Source organism: Macrotis lagotis, chromosome 5, assembly GCF_037893015.1.
Source record: "Macrotis lagotis isolate mMagLag1 chromosome 5, bilby.v1.9.chrom.fasta, whole genome shotgun sequence".
Taxonomy (NCBI): domain Eukaryota; kingdom Metazoa; phylum Chordata; class Mammalia; order Peramelemorphia; family Peramelidae; genus Macrotis; species Macrotis lagotis.
In genome coordinates, this window is record NC_133662.1 from 265,918,599 (window position 1) to 265,935,733 (window position 17,135).

The window sequence follows — 17,135 nt, forward strand, 5'->3', positions numbered from 1 at the left end:
TCAATAAAATTAAGCTAGTATTTATGGGAAAATGATGCATGTAACTCTTAAGAACTTTATCATTATTAGAACACTTTAAAAAGTTTACATAAAGAGATCATGGGTGTGACTCAATTATATTAAAGTTATCTCCAAAAAAATGTAAATGGCGGCAGTGGAAGGATGCTGCACTAGGAGAAGGGGGAAAGGGAAAGGAGATATAGAAAGGGGAAATCATCTCACATAAAAAGACACACAAGGAAAAACTTTTACAATGGAGGGGAAAGTGCAGCATAGGGTAGGGGGGCAATACACATTCAGTTGTGTTTACAAATATTACCTACCCAGCAGGGAAATAGGAGGGAAAGAAGACAAGAAAAGGGAGAGAAGATTAAGGGGGGACTGGTTAGAAGTAAAATAGACTTTCCAGGAGGGAAAAGATAAAAGGAGAGAGAGAGGAAAAAACAGATGAAAATGGGTTAAAGTGAAATATATATTTAGTAATCATAACGATGAATATGAATGAAACGAGTTCACCCATAAAACAGAAACAGACACCAAAGTTGATTAGAAAACACAATCCAGCAATGTTTTCTCCAAGAGACAAATTTGAAACCCAAACACATACACAGACGAATCAAAAGTTGAAACAGAATATTATTTGCTTCGGTAAAAGTAAAAAAGGCAGGGGTACGTACAGCCATGATCTCAGACAAAACAATTAATTTAAAGACATAAGCAAGGAAACTAAATTATGTTAAAAACCAAAGACTGTGAAATAATATAATAAATTTCTACGGCAAGTTTCCCTGATAAAGATACTGAATATAGAACTGAGTCAAAATTATAAAATTAAGAGCCATTCCCCAATTGTTAAATGGTCATAGAGCATAATATTTTGTCCTTCATTCTAGAAGAAGACCTTGATATCAGGAGGCAAATCCATGACAAGAACTTGAATTGAATTTAAGAGAGAGGGTGCTGTGCCAAGTCACCAGTCTCAATTTCTCCTCTAGAGACATCTGGGTCCAGTGGCCAGATATGAATCTGGACACCTGGAGAAGGTCATGGATGAAAGGCAATCAGGGTTAAGTGACTTGCCCAAGGTCACACAGCTAGTGTCATGTGTCTGAAGCTAAATTTGAACCCCTGTCCTCCTGACAAAAAAGTACACTATCCACTGTGCAACTTAGCATAAATATGCAGTTTTCAGAAGAAGAAATCAAAACTATCTATATTCATTTGAAAAAAGATCTAAATCACTCTCCAGAGAAGTGTAAATTACTACAGCTCTGAGGTATCATCTCATACTGATCAGATTGACTAATATGACAGATAAGGAAAATGACAAATTTTAGAGGGAATGTGGGAAAACTGGCACGCTAATGCACTGTTGGTGGAGTTGTAAACTGATTCAACAGTTTTGGAAAACAATTTGGTACTATGTCCAAAGAGCTATAAAACTGTACATATCCTTTGATCAAGCAATACTACTACTAGGGATGTATCCCAAAAAGACTAGAAAAAAGGGGAAAGGACCCACATATACAAAAATATTTTTTGCAACTCTTTTATTTTTGGTGGTGGCAAATGAGGGGATGTTTATCAATTGGGGAATGACTGAACAAGTTGTGGTATGATTGTGATGGAATACTATTGTTCTGTCAGAAACGATTATAAGAATGGTTTTAGAAAAAACAAAAATGGCAAGGCCTATATAAATTGATACATAGTAAAGTAAGAAGATTTGGGAGATCATTAGATATGGTAATAGCAACGTTATATTGATATCAACTATGAATGAATTGGCTATTCTGATCAGTTCCAGTGGATATATTATAAAAAATACTATCCATTTTCAGAGAGAAAATTTATGAACTCTGGTATAAATTGAAGTATAATTCTGACTTTATTTTTCTGACTATTTTGGAAATATGACTTCCTTGGAGTATAATCTAATAATGAAACTTTTGTGTCAAACTGTATGTGTCAAATAGTTTGGTCACTTTATTTGTATTTTTCAAAATTTCTTTCCAAAATAGGTCTATTCATTCATGGCTCCACCAATGAAGTAGCATGCCTTTCTTCCCCTCAGCTTTGTCAGCATTAAGGATTCTATCTTCTGTAATTGCTTCTCTTCCTTGTTTGGTTAAATATTTATCTCTTAACAATCAATAGTTGTGAAAGATAGATGTTATGGTTCTCTTCTAATTCTTCCTCTTTTATGATCTTTAATGTCAAAACCATGCATTAATTTAGGATTTATTGTGACATGGTGTTGGCAGCGAGGTGGCAGAGTAGATAGAGCACTGGCCTTGGAATCAGGAGGATAGGAGTTGCAATCTGACCTCAGACATTTGATACAAACTAGCTGGATGACCCTGGGGAAGTAAATTAACCATGATTGCCTTGCATTCAGGGTCATCTCCAGTTGTCCAGATTCATAAATGGTCACTGGATCCAGATGGCTCTGGAGGAGAAAGTGAAGCTGCTGACATAGCAGAGCCCCCTCCCCCATCACCCCCCCACCATGCAAATCCCATTCAAGTATGTGTCACCTCCCTAATGTTATAGTCTTCTTCAAGAATGAAGGATGGGGGTGGGCGGCTAGGTGGCACAGTGGATAGAGCACAGGTGGACCTGAGTTCAAATCTGACCTCACACACTTAATAATTACCTAACTGTGTGGCCTTGGGCAAGCCACTTAACCCCATTGCCTTACAAAAACCTAAAAACAAAAACAAACAAAAGAATGAAGGATAAACATAATTATTATGATGTATATTTGTCTAAGCCTAATTTCTACCATAGTGAATATTCTGATTAAGAGTGTTTTTAATATATAAAAGTTTGAAGATACATCTATATTTCTTTTAAATGTTCAGTTTTGCTAGTATATATAATTAGGTAAAGCAGAATCTTCTATCTCTTTGGTTTTGTTTGTTCGAATTTCTACTGTTTCATTTTTATTATAATTGATTGTCCTCCCTCTTTTAAAAAATCAGTTTAGCAAAAACTTTACTAATTTTGTTAGTATCCAAAATTTTTTAATTTTGAAAGTATTTTCTATAATATTTTTGCTTTCTAATTTATTTATTTTAAGATTTTTTGTATTTATTTTGCATTAGTTTATTTTTTATTTTTTATCACGTATTTAGTTCATTAATTTCCTATTTTCTACTTTTTAATTTTGTGTTTTGACTCCTAGTTTCACTCTCATTATTTATGATAATTTTATGATTTTTTTCTTTGACACATTTTGGCTCACTTTTTAAAATTTTATTTTTGATTTATGGAATAAAACAAGCATTTCTATATCACAGTACAATAAAAAAATTATTTTACATGGACTTGCAAATCTACTTCATGAAACTTGCTATTTCTTTCAAATATACAGCACAATTATAAAGTAATTTTATTTCTTTTTTTCTTCCCTCCCCCTCTACCCTATATGCCTATTTGTGTCTAATGATGGCCATCTATATCTGTCTCTCTCTCTATCTCTCTTTCCTTGTATCTACACACACACACACACACACACACACACACACACACACACACACACACAAACACACATAAAACTAAACTCTACATACTTGTTTTATCAGTTCTTTCACTAGATCCAGACAGGGTCTTCTTCACATGTCCTTTATCCTTAATTTGAGTATTATAATAGTTAAAATAATTTCTTTTCTCAAAATCAGTCTTTTATTTTTTCTTATTTTTTTAAACATTTTATTTATTTTGAGTTTGACAATTTTCCCCCCATTCTTCCTTTCCTCCCTCCACCCACCACAGAAGGCAGTCTGTTAGTCTTCGCAATGTTTCGATGGTATACACTGATCTAAGTTGAATGTGATGAGAGAGAAATCATATCCTTAAGGAAGAAAAATATAGTATGAGAGAACAAAATTACATAGTAAGATAACAAGGTTTATTTTTTCTAAATTAAAGATAATAGTTTTTGGTCTTTGTTCAAACTCCACAGTTCTTTGTCTGAATACAGATGGTATTCTCCATTGCAGAGAGCCCAAAATTGTCCCTGATTGTTGCTCTGATGGAATGAGCAAGTCCATTAACATTGATCATCACCCCCATGCTGCTGTTAGGGTGGACAGTGTTCTTCTGGTTCTGCTCATCTCTTTCAGCATCAGTTCATGCAGATCCTTCCAGGCTTCCCTGAATTCCCATCCCTCCTGGTTTCTAACAGAACAATAGTGTTCCATGACATACATAGACCGCAGTTTGCTAAGCCATTCCCTAACTGCAAAGCAGTTACCCAATTTCCAGTTTTTTTGCCACCACAAACAGGGCTGCTATGAATATTTTTGTACAAGTGACGTTTTTACCCTTTTTCATCATCTCTTCAGGGTATAGACCCAGTAGTGGTGTTGCTGGGTCAAAGGGTATGCACATTTTTTGTTGCCTTTTGGGCATAATTCCAAATTGCTCTCCAGAAAGGTTGAATGAGTTCACAGCTCCACCAACAATGTATTAGTGTCCCAGATTTCCCACATCCCTTCCAACATTGAACATTGTCCTTTCTGGTCCTATTGGCCAGTCTGAGAGGTGTGAGGTGGTACCTCAGAGAAGCTTTAATTTGCATTTCTCTAATAAGTAATGATTTAGAGCAATTTTTCATATGACTATGGATCACTGATTTGCCTTTGCATATCCTTTGACCATTCGTCAATTGGGAAATGGCTTTTTTTAAAAATTTGATTCAGTTTTCTGTATATTTTAGAAATGAGTCCTTTGTCATAAATACTAGTTGTATAAATTGTTTCTCAATTTACATTTCTTTTGATCTTTGTTACAGTGATTTTGTCTGCGCAAAAGCTTTGTGATTTAATGTAATTGAAATTATCTAGTTTGTTTTTAGTGATGTTCTCCTTCTTTTCCTCAGTCATATACTGTTTTCTTTTCCATAGATCTGACAGGGAAGCTACTCCTTGATCTTCTAGTTTGCTTATAGTATTGTTTTTTATGTCAAAATCCTGTAACCACTTGGATCTTATCTTGGTAAAGAGTGGGAGGTGTTGGTCTAATCTAAATTTCTTCCATACTAACTTCCAATTTTCCCAACAGTTTTTATTGCAGACAAAGTTTTTATCCCAGTAACTGGACTCTTTGGGTTTATCAAACAGCAGATTACTATAATCATTTCCTGCTATTGCACCTAGTCTATTCCACTGGTCCACCACTCTATTTCTTAGCTAGTACCAGACAGTTTTGATGACTGATGCTTTATAATATAATTTTAGATTTGGTAAAGCTAAACTACCTTCTTTTGCAGTTTTTTTCATTGAATCTCTGACTTTTTATTTCCCCATATAAATTTACTTAGAACTTTTTCTCATTCATTAAAGTAAGTTTTGGCATTTTGATTGATAGGTAGCTAAACAAGTAGTTTAGTTTTGACAGCATTGTCATTTTTATCATGTTATCAAAATCATTCTTAAAATTATAGTACTTCTATGTTTGCAATATTGTCTTGATCTTGTTTAATCCATCCTTCATAATTTCAAGCCAATCTTTTCATGTTTTTCTAGCATCATTGAGCTCATCATTTCTTATAAAATAGTAGTATTCTTTCATAATCATATACTTTAACTTGTTCAACTATTCCCTAATTGATGTGAATCTCTGCAATTTTCAGTTCTTTTCCACCATAAAAAGCACTGCTTTAAATGTTTTAAAACATATAGGTTTTTGGCCTAATCATCTTTGGAAATAGGCATATTGATATTTCTAGGTAAAAGGATATAGGTAGTTTAATAACTCTGGTCATAATTCCAGATTGCTTTCCAAAATAGTTGGATCATTTTACAATTCACCAACAATGAATTAATGTTCAAGTTTCTCCACATCCTTTCCAACATTTGTTACTTTCCCCATCTATCATTTTAGTCAGTCTGGTAGGCATAAAATGATAACTCAAGGTTGTTTTAATCTGCATTTCAATAATGATTTAGATCATTTTATACGACTCTAAATTGTTTTGACTTCTTCAATGGAAACTGTTCATATCCTTTGACCACTTATCAATTGGGGAAGGACTTATATTGTTAAAGATTGGATAAAGTTCCTTATACATTTTAGATATGAAACTTTTGTCTGATAAACTACAAGTGCCCCCAAATTTTCTGCTTTCCTCATCTTGACTGTATTTGTTTTATTTGTACAAAATCTCTTTAATTTAACATAATCAAAATTATCCATTTTCTACTTAATTTTTCTTTATTCTCTTATTTACAAATTATTTACCTACCCATAAATCTGAAAGTGATATGTTCCATTCTTCTAAGTTTCTTGTAAAATCTCTCTTTATATCTAAGTCATTTTTCCATTTCAAACTTATCAGGGTAAATGGTGTGAGATATTGGTCCATACCCAGTTTCTGCCATATCGCTTTCAGTTTCCCAAGAATATTTTAAGCCAAATATGAAATTCTTTTCCCAAAGTCTTAAGTCTTCACAAGTTCAAATATGATTATTGTGGTTTTTGCTGCTTTAAATTGTACATCTATCATAATTCGTTGAGCCACTGTTCTATTTCTTGGCCAGTATCAGGACTAGATACTCTCTACTCATTATTGATGATGATGTCGTTTTCGTTTAAGTCTGTACTTTTGATTATCTTATCTGTAGTATTTTTATTGAAGTTAGTCTGCAAGAGATGCGTTAATATTTCTCTTTTCATTTATGTATGCATAATTTCATTATAATTAGATATGTGGGTGATGGAGTTGAAAGAATACTGACCTAAAGTCAGGAATATTTGTGTTCAATTCCAATCTTGAATACTTATTAGCTGGGTGGCCTTGAACAAGTCATTTAACATCTGTCTGCCTCAATTTCTTCCGTTCTAAAATGAGGAAAATAGGGGCGTCTAGGTGGCGCAGTGGATAGAGCGCCCGCCCTGGAGTCAGGAGTCCCTGAGTTCAAATCTGGCCTCAGACACTTAATAATGACCTAGCTGTGTGGCCTTGGGTAAGCCACTTAACCCCACTTGCAAAAAAAACTGGGGAAATTAATACATGTATCTCACAGTGCTGTTGTATCAAATGAGGTAAGGATTGTAGAATGTAGCACAATGTCTGGCACATATTAGGCTCAATAAATGTTTGTTTCCTTCTCTCCTCTTATTCCATCCATTCTTTTTATAAAAGTATGACATCATGCTAATACACATATGCTCTCTGATGCTCTCATTCAAAAATGGTACAGTGGAATAAATCCTAGTTCTAGAGTCAGAGGATCTGGGTGCAAAACCTACTTCTAATGTTTCCTATTTGCATGATTTCATACAAGTCACTAAACTTCCTTGGGCCTCATTTTCCCCATCTGTAAAATGAAGGTTTGAATTAGATGATCTCTAAAATCTATTCCAGTTCCAGATCTGTGAAATCATGTGTCTTGAAGACTTTCAACTTTAAATTAAACCTGAAATCGTCTATTTATAGAAGCCTCTCCTCGTGAGTTTAAAATCATTGCTGTATTCTCACTACCTGAGTAGGGGAGGGACTTGGTGAGAGCGTGGAGAAGAAGCAAGTCTTGTTCTTTTGTTTTCCAATTTTGAGAAAGCATGCATGGCTTCCATTTCCCAGCCAGAGAGGACTCCATGAAAAACCATGTGTAGAGAAGCTGGCACCTCAGTCATGGTGCCATCCCTAGCTTACCATACTAGAGAATTTGCAGAATTTTCTCTTATGGGAGAATAAGAGCTATTGGATCTACAATATTGACCCCTCTGCTCTCCAATGAGAGGGAATACCCAAGCTAAAAGTTTGTCTATCCATCCCTTCTCCCTAGACTAGGGGGAAATACATTTCACATTCAACTTGACCTCCTTAAGCCTATTCTTTTAATAAGGAAGGAGTGAATCTAAGCCAAAGGCTTCACTCTATTCCCAGTGTCAATTCTGCAAGCACCATCACATATACAGAATAGCAAATAAAGCTATCTGAGCTAATAGTAAATGGAAATCAAGGAAATTATTCAAATTAGATCATGCCAGACAATATACCAAGTAGATCAATTCTCCCCCAGGGAATGAGAGACTTCCTAATCTCATTCAAAGAGAAATTGGTTGAAGTCTTTAGTGTAATAAACTGAAAATAGGGACAGTGCTGACTTCTCAAATATGCCTACTTCTTCCTGGGGTTTTTCTTTACTTCCAAGACCTTTCCCTGAAAGAAATCTGGAATGTTTTGTTCCCTCTCTTATATATGAAAACATTGAGTCTCAGAAAGGTTAAAAAGTCACATATTGATGGTCATGCAGCTGGTATCAAGATGACATTAGAGCTCAAGTTTTTATTGTCTCCAAATTTAGTTGGGAGCAATGTGCTGAGAAATTTGTTAGAATTAGGTGTAGGTTTTCATGAACTGATGCTGAGTGAAGTGAACAGAACCAGAGCAACATTGTACACACTAACAGCAACATTGTGTGATGAGCACCTGTGATGGACTTGCTCATCTCAGCAGCACAGTAGTCAAAGACAATTCATTTTTTTCAATTTAAGCTCTTTTAATTGTTATTTGAATTTTACAATTTTCCTTCAATCTCACTTCCCTCCCCCACCCCCTACTGAAGGCAGTCAGATAGTCTTAACATTGTTTCCATGCTATCCACAGATTAAAATTGAATGTGTTGAGAGAGAAGTCATATCCTTAAGGAAAAAAATAAAATATAAGAGATAGCAAAATTACATAATAAGATACCTTTTCTTTTTAAATTAAAGGTAATTGTCTTTGTTCTTCCACAATTCCCTCTTTGGATACAGATGGTATGCTCCATCATAGATACCCCAAGATTGTCCCTGATTGTTGCTCTGATGGAATGAGCGAGTCCATCAAGGTTAACATCACCCCCATGTTACTGTTAGGATGTACAATATTTTTCTGGTTCTGCTCATCTCACTCAGCACCAGTTCATGCAAATCCCTCCAGGCTTCTCTGAATTCCCATTCCTCCTGGTTTCTAATAGAACAATAGTGTTCCATGACATACATAGACCACAGTTTGTTTAAGCCATTCCTCAATTGAAGGACATTCACTTCATTTCCAATTCTTTGCCACCATAAATAGGGTTGCTATGAATATTTTTGCACAAGTGTTGTTTTTTACCTTTTTTTTAAATAATGTCTTCAGGGTAAAGACCCAGTAATGGTATTGCTGGATCCAAGGGTAAGCACATTTTTGTTGCCCTTTAGGTGTAATTCCAAATTGCTCTCCAGAAAGTTTAGATGAGTTCACAGCTCCACTAACAATATAAGTGTCCTAGATTTCCCACATCCTTTCCAACAGTGATCATTGTCCTTTCTGGTCATATTGGCCAGTCTGAGAGGTGTGAAGTGGTACCTCAGAGATGCTTTAATTTGCATTTCTCTAATAAGTAATGATTTGAAGCAATTTTTCATATGACTATGGATCACTTTGATTTCCTCATCTGTAAATTGTCTTTGTATATCCTTTGACCATTTTTCAATTGGGGAATGGCTAATTTTTTTTTTATAAATTTGACTCAGTTTTCTATATATTTTAGAAATAAATCCTTTGTCAGAAATACTACTTGTAAAAATTGTTTCCCAATTAACTACATTACTTTTGATCTTGGTTACAGTGGTTTTGTCTGTGCAAAAGCTTTTTAATTTAATATAATCAAAATTATCTAGTTTCTTTTTAATGATGTTCTCCATCTCTTCCTTGATCATAAACTGCTTCCCTTTCTATAGATCAGGCAAAGGCAATTTTAAAGTACTTGTGATAGAAAATGCCATCCACATCCAGAGAAAGAATTATGGAGTTTGAATACAGACCAAAGATTACTATTCCCAATTTAAAAAAAAAATTAAATTGTATTATGGTTTTTTCTTCTCATAGTTTCCCTCTTTTTAATTTAATTCTTATTTCACAACAAGATTAATACATATATATATATTTGACATAATTATACATGTATAACCTATTTTAGATTGCTTTCTGTGAGGGGAAGGGAGAAGGAAGAAAGAGGGGAGAAAAATGTGAAACTCAAAATCTTATAAAATGATGGCTAAAAGTTATCTTTGCTTGTAGTTGGAAAAAGAAATTAATAAAATATTTTTTAAAAATTATATAAGAGCAGGTGCTGGGAGATGCTCATGGCACCCCTGGACTTAATCTGCCTTATCAATAATTTCTCCATCACTTTCTTGTCTAGAAAATGAGCAAAACAGAAAAAAATAATTTCCCAATATGCAACATTTACAGATGTCAGAAAAAAAGGAAATTGAAACAATTTACCTCCCAAATGCTTAAAAGCTACTTGGAGAGGATTTGATTACTGACTACTTGATTATCTCCCAATAGGTACTGGATAGATAGCCTAGCTCTAAGACAGGTTGAACTTGCATTCTTTGGGGCTTTGGTATCTAATGAAAACGATGTTTCCATCACTTCAATCTATGAATGTCTGTTGTATTGTGGAGTTAAGCTGGCCTTGAAATGTTTCTATCTATCCTTTGTGGCATTTACTACTTCCCCCCAAATCCAGAGTAACGAATCACACAGATCACAACTATTCTCAGCATTGCAGCAATCAAAAACAATTTGAAAAAGTTACATAATGAAACATGCCATCCATATCCAGAGAAAGAACCATGGAGCCTGAATACAGTTCAAAGCACACTACTTTCACTTTGCAAAGTGATTCAAAATGGTATTTCCTCTCTTATAGTTTGTCCCTTTTGTTTTGATTCTTTTTTCACAACATGACTAATATGGATTGTGCATTTATAAACTATATCAGATTATTTGTTGTCATGGGGAGGGAAGAGAGAAGGGAGAGGAAAAAATTTTGCAAAAATGATTTTTGAAAATGGTATCTTGATGTAATTGAAAAACATACTATTAAGATAATTGTTTTTTAAACAGAGAAAAAAATTTATGGTTCTCTTAAGTGGGGAAATAGACCTTAATCCCTAATATCCAAGTCATCATCATTCCACTGTACTTGTCATTGCCTCCCAAGCTAATTTTCTATAAAAGTCAGTTTGTGTCTTTCTAGCAAGTCAGTTTAAGATATGAATATTATCAATGCATCAAGCTAGCCAGCTAGTTCACGTTTAAAGGGCTCCTGGACAAAGTTTCCATGTCACATTTTCCTCTGGGCTCTGAAGTGTACGTATACGAATGATATGGATGGGATAAGTTACGCATATCTCAGCAACTTTTTAATCCTAGATGCATATTGTTTTCCAATGGTTAGACTAATTTCTGTCAGTGATGTATTAATGGGTCTATTTCCCCCAAACTATCACAAGTTTAGATGAATTACAATGGATAGAATACAGGATCTGGTGACAGAAAGACTCATCTTCATGAGTTCGAATTTCATTACAAACATTATTAGCTGTGTGACCCTTGTCAAGTCCCTTAACCTTGTTTGCTTCAACTTCTTCATCTTTAAAATGAGCTGGAAAAGGCAAAAGCAAACTATTCTTTGCTAAGAAAACCTTGAATGAGGTTATAAAGAGTCTAAAATGACTGGACAACCACTGCAACATTTGTGATTTTTCTTTTTGTGTCATTTTTATTCAAATATTTGTTGACTGTCTACTATGGACCGGGTGTGTCTCTGAGCACTATATGGAGGATGGAATTCCTCTTTCTGTGCTACCTCATCACTATTCCCTCTATCTCTCTCTTCTTTGAAGACCCATCATGATAAGGTTGCTTCATGTCCTATATTGTAGATTGCAGCTAGAATCTGTGTTGCACAAATACAAATTTGTTTGAAGAACAGGCAAACTATGGAAAGATAATCTGTTGCTCTTTTGCATTTTCTGATTCAAATATTTTGACTTGTGAGTCTCCTCCCTTGTTTGATTGATGACCCTGGGATTGGGATAAATCCCACCAAGAATAGGTAGAGCCATTCCAAGACCAGCGCAACTCCCACAGTACCCCAAGAAATTAATAGATGAGAGCAACCTCAACAGCCTTCTCATTAGACCTGAAACCCCTAAAGAATGCAAGTTCAACCTATCTTGAAGCTAGGTTGTCTATTCAGTGCCTATTGGGAGATTACCAAGTAGACAGTAATAACGTCCTCTCCAAATAGCTCCACTCTCATTGTTAGGACACTTACCCCAACTTTAATATGGTATTGGCTTCTTTGCATCCTGCTACCGTGGTTCTGGCCAGCTCTGATTTTTCTCCGTTGTTAGTTTTCTTAGGACATACACCCCAACTCTAAGCAAAGATTTTATGCCTTTTTTGATGTAGTTTACAAAAAAAAACCAACCAACTAACCAGCTAATGAAACTCATTGTTACCCTTAATTTCTCTCACCAGTCTCTGCTTATTCTCCTATTCAGTATTCCCCACAGATTTTTTAATGAATTATGTCATTCTCATATTGTCTCTGCTACCTGAATTTGTACATTTCCTTTAAAATCCTGTGCATTCCTTTTAAAATTTTTGATAAGTCGACACTTATTAAACATCTATTATGTGCCAAAGATTGTATTAAGTACTGGGGATAATAAAAGATAGTTCCTTCCCTCAAGTGGTTTGCAGTCTAATAAGGGAGGCAATATGCAAACCAATAGAGACAAGTAAGTTATATGCAGCATAAATAGAAAACTATTAAGACAAGAAAGGCACTGGAATTAATAAGAGTTGGGAAGGGCTTCCTGTAGGTGGTGGAATTAAAGAGTGCAAGGGAGATTATTCATCAGAATGGAGGAGAGAGAGTGTTACAGGCATGAGGGACAGTCAGAGAAAATACCCAAAGGGGAGAGACAGAAGACCTGGTTCTTGGAAAAGCCAGGAAGTCAGTGTCAGTGGATTGAAAAGAACTTTTTGAAGACTAATTGGTAAGACTGCAAAGACAGGAGAGGGCTAAGTTATAAAAGGGCTTTGAAAAAAGAGAACACCCTATGCATCCACATCATTCTTTTCAAATGAACACCATGTTTCCCCCTTTCTTAGAACTATTTCCCTATGTTTCTTCAAAATTTCATTTTTGGGGGCTGTCTAGGTGGTACAGTGAATAGAGCACTGGTCTTGGAGTCAGGAGTACCTGAGTTCAAATCTGGTCTCAGACATTTAATAATTACCTAGCCATGTGGCCTTGGGCAAGTCACTTAACCTCCATTGCCTTGAAAAATCTAAAAAAACCCAAAAAAACAAAACAAAATTTCATTTTTGAACATCATCCATCTGTCCTGGTCAAACTTTCCTTGATGTATTTTAGTCCATGGAACCTATCAATGTTTCCTCCGAATCTTTTGAAATCTGCCTTCCAAAAGTCTAGGGTGTTTATCCTAATAAGCCTTAGATTTCTTAGTCTTTTTCTAGGATGGAGGGATCACTTCCCCAAAAGAATCCCAACGTGTCAGTTCCAACAGTCAATTCTTCTCTATTAGTGAGAGTTAGATCCAGAATAGATAGTTACTTTATCAGTTCCTCTGTCTTTTAAAGTTAGAAATGAACAGGAGACCTCCAGGCAATGTTTGAGAAACTGAAGTTTCTCCATTGCTACCGTGTGATTTGTATCCTAATTGTTCAGTCATCAGTATTGTTTGATTCTTTCTGACCCCTAAATGGGTTTTTTTCTTTTCAAAGATACTAGAGTATTTTGCCATTTTCTTCTCCAATTTTATAACCCTTTTTACAGTAAAGGAAACTGAGGTAAACAGGCTGATTTCTTGTCCAGGGTCATATGCTGTAACCCTAACTCTTCATCGAATTCATCTTTCTAGCTTTTCCTTTTCAACTTTAATTGATTATTTTCTGACTCCTTCTAGGGCTTCTAGGTTTCTGAAGTGCCCTAGACTTAAGATTACCATGATTATTGAATTTCTGAGAACTGGATTTTTATGGCCCTCCATGGAATCTCAGAACAGAGTTCTAGGGACCTTTGAATCCCTGTAGTGTCTTCATCTGAGCACTACCAGGTCCCTCTGGTCAAGGTCAAGTGCACACTGCTGTCTCAAACACTGAAAGAGGAAGAGAGAATTTTTCAAGAGACAAGGTGCATTCTGTCTCCCATGGTGCCTATATATACAGAAGCAGAACAGAAGAAAGTTCTCCCTTCTATACAGCGAAGGGCATAAATAGAACAATAGTAAATTGCATGCCACTTGCACTTGAAACGTTGAAAAATATTTGGAATCTGGGAATCTGATCCGCTTGCTAGGTATTCCAATCAACTTGACAAGGTTACAAAGGTGGGCTCATTAGAGCCATCTGAGGAGCCCGTCCCCCCATGAACTGAGCATATGACTATTGGTTTCTTACTGACTAACCCAGGGAATCCAAGATGGTAGACTGAGATGCAAGGGATTGGACTCATATTAGGGGTCATTTCCATTTCTGAATCCATATTATATAAAAATGAGCTTTAAGAATTACTCCATCATTTTTTTACCCTCTCTCCCTCTTTAGAACTTCTTTTCTCCAGAGTATAGCATGAATGTGAGGAAGAAAATGTCTCCCTTATCTCCCAAACCTGATGGTGACTTCCTGCAGAAGCACATGTCCAAGGCAGACATAATTTCAAATGATCTGGGGGAGAAGGTCATGAGACATGATCCTGAACCCAAAGTTTTGTGATGAATCTGGAAATTCACTAACTATATGATTCCACTAGAATCTAACCTTTTTTCTAGGATAGGAAGATTTCCTGAGTCTCCCTGAGTCAACTTCAAAGTTTCCTTGAGTGTATTAAATACTTTTGCATTAATTTTTTCATTCTAGCATTATGAAATAATAGCAATATGATCAAGAAAACACCTCTGTAAGACTTTGAAACTGAACAAAACAACTCCAACCACAGTTACTAAAGACTCGATGATTACACTGCCTACCCTCTGATAAAGAGGTGAAAAACTTAGACTAAAGTGTTAGGCCTATTTTTTTGGTACATGGATAATGCAGAAATTTATTTTGCTTAATTAAACATATTTGTAATAGAAATTTTCTTTTTCTTGCTTTCTTAATTTGGGTATAGTGAGGTAGGAGGGAGATAATGTAGATCTAAGAATAAAATGAAATTTAATTTAAAAATTGGAAGAATAATATAGGCTAGGAACTCTGCAAAGCAGTAGACATACAAACATTAAAATCAAGAGAGTCCATATCCTCCAGGAACTTACATTATAATGGGAAGAAAATATAGTGGAGTGTCACCAAGGAAGTGTGTATTTGACAAGAAAGTACAGGGATGATAACTACTAACATAAGGCAGCTGATTGATATGTCCTTTACAGAAATGCTAGAGTGGTCATGTTGGTTAGATCACTGTTCCCCAACTAGAGGCAGAGACAGAGTCAAGGGGAGAGTGGAACCAAGAGAAAAGAAGGCCATGATGTTGACCGGGGACCATGAGCAGTGTGTGCGCTGGACCTGATTTGAACTAGTCATGATGTTCTTCCATTCAGCCGTCTACATCTTGGGATCCAAAGATCCAGTTAGAGTTGGAACGATTTGTCTTGTTGTCATTGTAAGGGCACTACTCCTCACTTAAGCTTTCTAAGGTTCACAGAGGTAAAGCGTGTTGCTTGTTGTCACACACATATAGACTCTCTGCCAAAGTTGGGTGTTGCCCCAAGTTCCTGACTCCCAAGTCTATGTTTTGAATCAGAGTTCAATGGTCGTGTTATAACAAAGAATGAAAGAGTTTGGTTAAATTAGTTAAGGACTCCATGACGACATCTTTCCCCCTAAAAATTGGCAGACCATCCTCAAAGGCACCCAAAGGACTTGTAGTTGAATTTCTCTCTGACAGTACCTCATCATCCACGCCATCCTCAGGGCTGCCTTTCTCAACTTGCTGTTCCATAGAATCAGGATCAATGAGTGGCCAAAGGGATAGAGTAACATGATTAATATACTCAACATGAAAGATAACTTACTCTGTGGTTTTGTGTGGCTCCAATAATTGAAATAAAAACCTATATAGTACAGTAATAAGAAGATGAGGAGTGAAGACACAGCTTTCATGGCTCGAACATGGGCTACTGCGCTTGGGTCTCTGGACCCTGTGGCATTGAGTTGCATCTGTTGGTTATGCCTCCACAGGGAAAGAATGAATAGGGATAATGAAATTGCACTCAGAATAAAAGGGATGAGACTTACAAGGCCAAAAAGAATATGAAACATGAGGAGCATATTTTTACTCATTTGAATTTCCTGGGACACATTACTCTCCTTTTCTCTACTAACGATATTGCCATAGTGGTAATACATTCTTTCCATCACTGTAAAGCTAATGCAGAAAGAGATAATCAAAGGCCCCACCAGAAACTTGAAGACCATTCTGTCAATTCTCCATTTCATCCAGAGGAAGAGGGGATGAGAGAAGTTGGTGATCTTCAGGAAGAAGAAGATGCTGAGGAGAGTGGTAAACCAAATATTTGAATTGTGAATCAGTACCATCAGGATATCAGTTATTCTTATTTTATCTTTGATGGGAACACCAATAGAGACTGCAATTAAATAGCCTTCCCATAGTCCCACACAGGAAAAAACAATTCTAGAGATGGCCAAGCTCAATACAATGAGATCACTTGGTGACAGTTTCTTGTTCTTGATCCAGTCAATACAATTCACCAGAGCTATGAATCCATTTACCAGAATGCCCAAGAGAAATTCACCAGTTATCAGAGTAAAAAAGATTTTGTCCCCACTACTTAGCATATCAGCAGAAAGAAGATCATTTAGAAAACTTCCAATATTTATAATAGTTTTGAGGTTATCGTTGTTGGATTAATAGTCAGCTAAAATGAGTATGGAATGACATGTGCTTCTGATACTTGGTGATGCTGTAATTTTCTTCTCTGTCTTTAAAAGAGTTTCTGTCTAGTCCTCTATTAGAATGTCTTCATTAAGATATCCTCTGTACTTTATATCTGCCCAGCCGAGATATACTCTTCTCTGTGGAATTTCTATTCTGTCTTGAGAGTTGCTCACGGGAAGGATTAGAGTCCTATGTCAAGATGCAAATAAGAACAGATTATCTTTCAATATTTTCCTCTCTGTGTCTCAGACTATTTTATATTCAAATACATGAGCTAAGATGAACCTCACTCAGGGATGTTTAACATGGGGAATGTAACAAAACCTTAAATATAGAAAGAATGCTTCATCTTCATCATTACCCATCATA

The 17,135-nt window shown here is 35.7% G+C and overlaps 1 protein-coding gene across 1 annotated transcript; it reads right to left on the bottom strand.

Annotated features, from left to right (window-relative positions):
* Nucleotides 1–15,661: 15,661 nt before the first annotated feature.
* Nucleotides 15,662–16,666, bottom strand: LOC141489560 (taste receptor type 2 member 7-like). The gene has a single exon (XM_074190122.1). The coding sequence runs from the start codon at nt 16,664–16,666 to the stop codon at nt 15,662–15,664; it is 1,005 nt and encodes a 334-aa protein (XP_074046223.1).
* Nucleotides 16,667–17,135: the final 469 nt, after the last annotated feature.

Excerpts from the sequence above, each read along its gene's own strand:
- LOC141489560 (XM_074190122.1), bottom strand. The coding sequence starts at position 16,666 with ATGCTAAGTAGTGGGGACAAAATCTTTTTTACTCTGATAACTGGTGAA.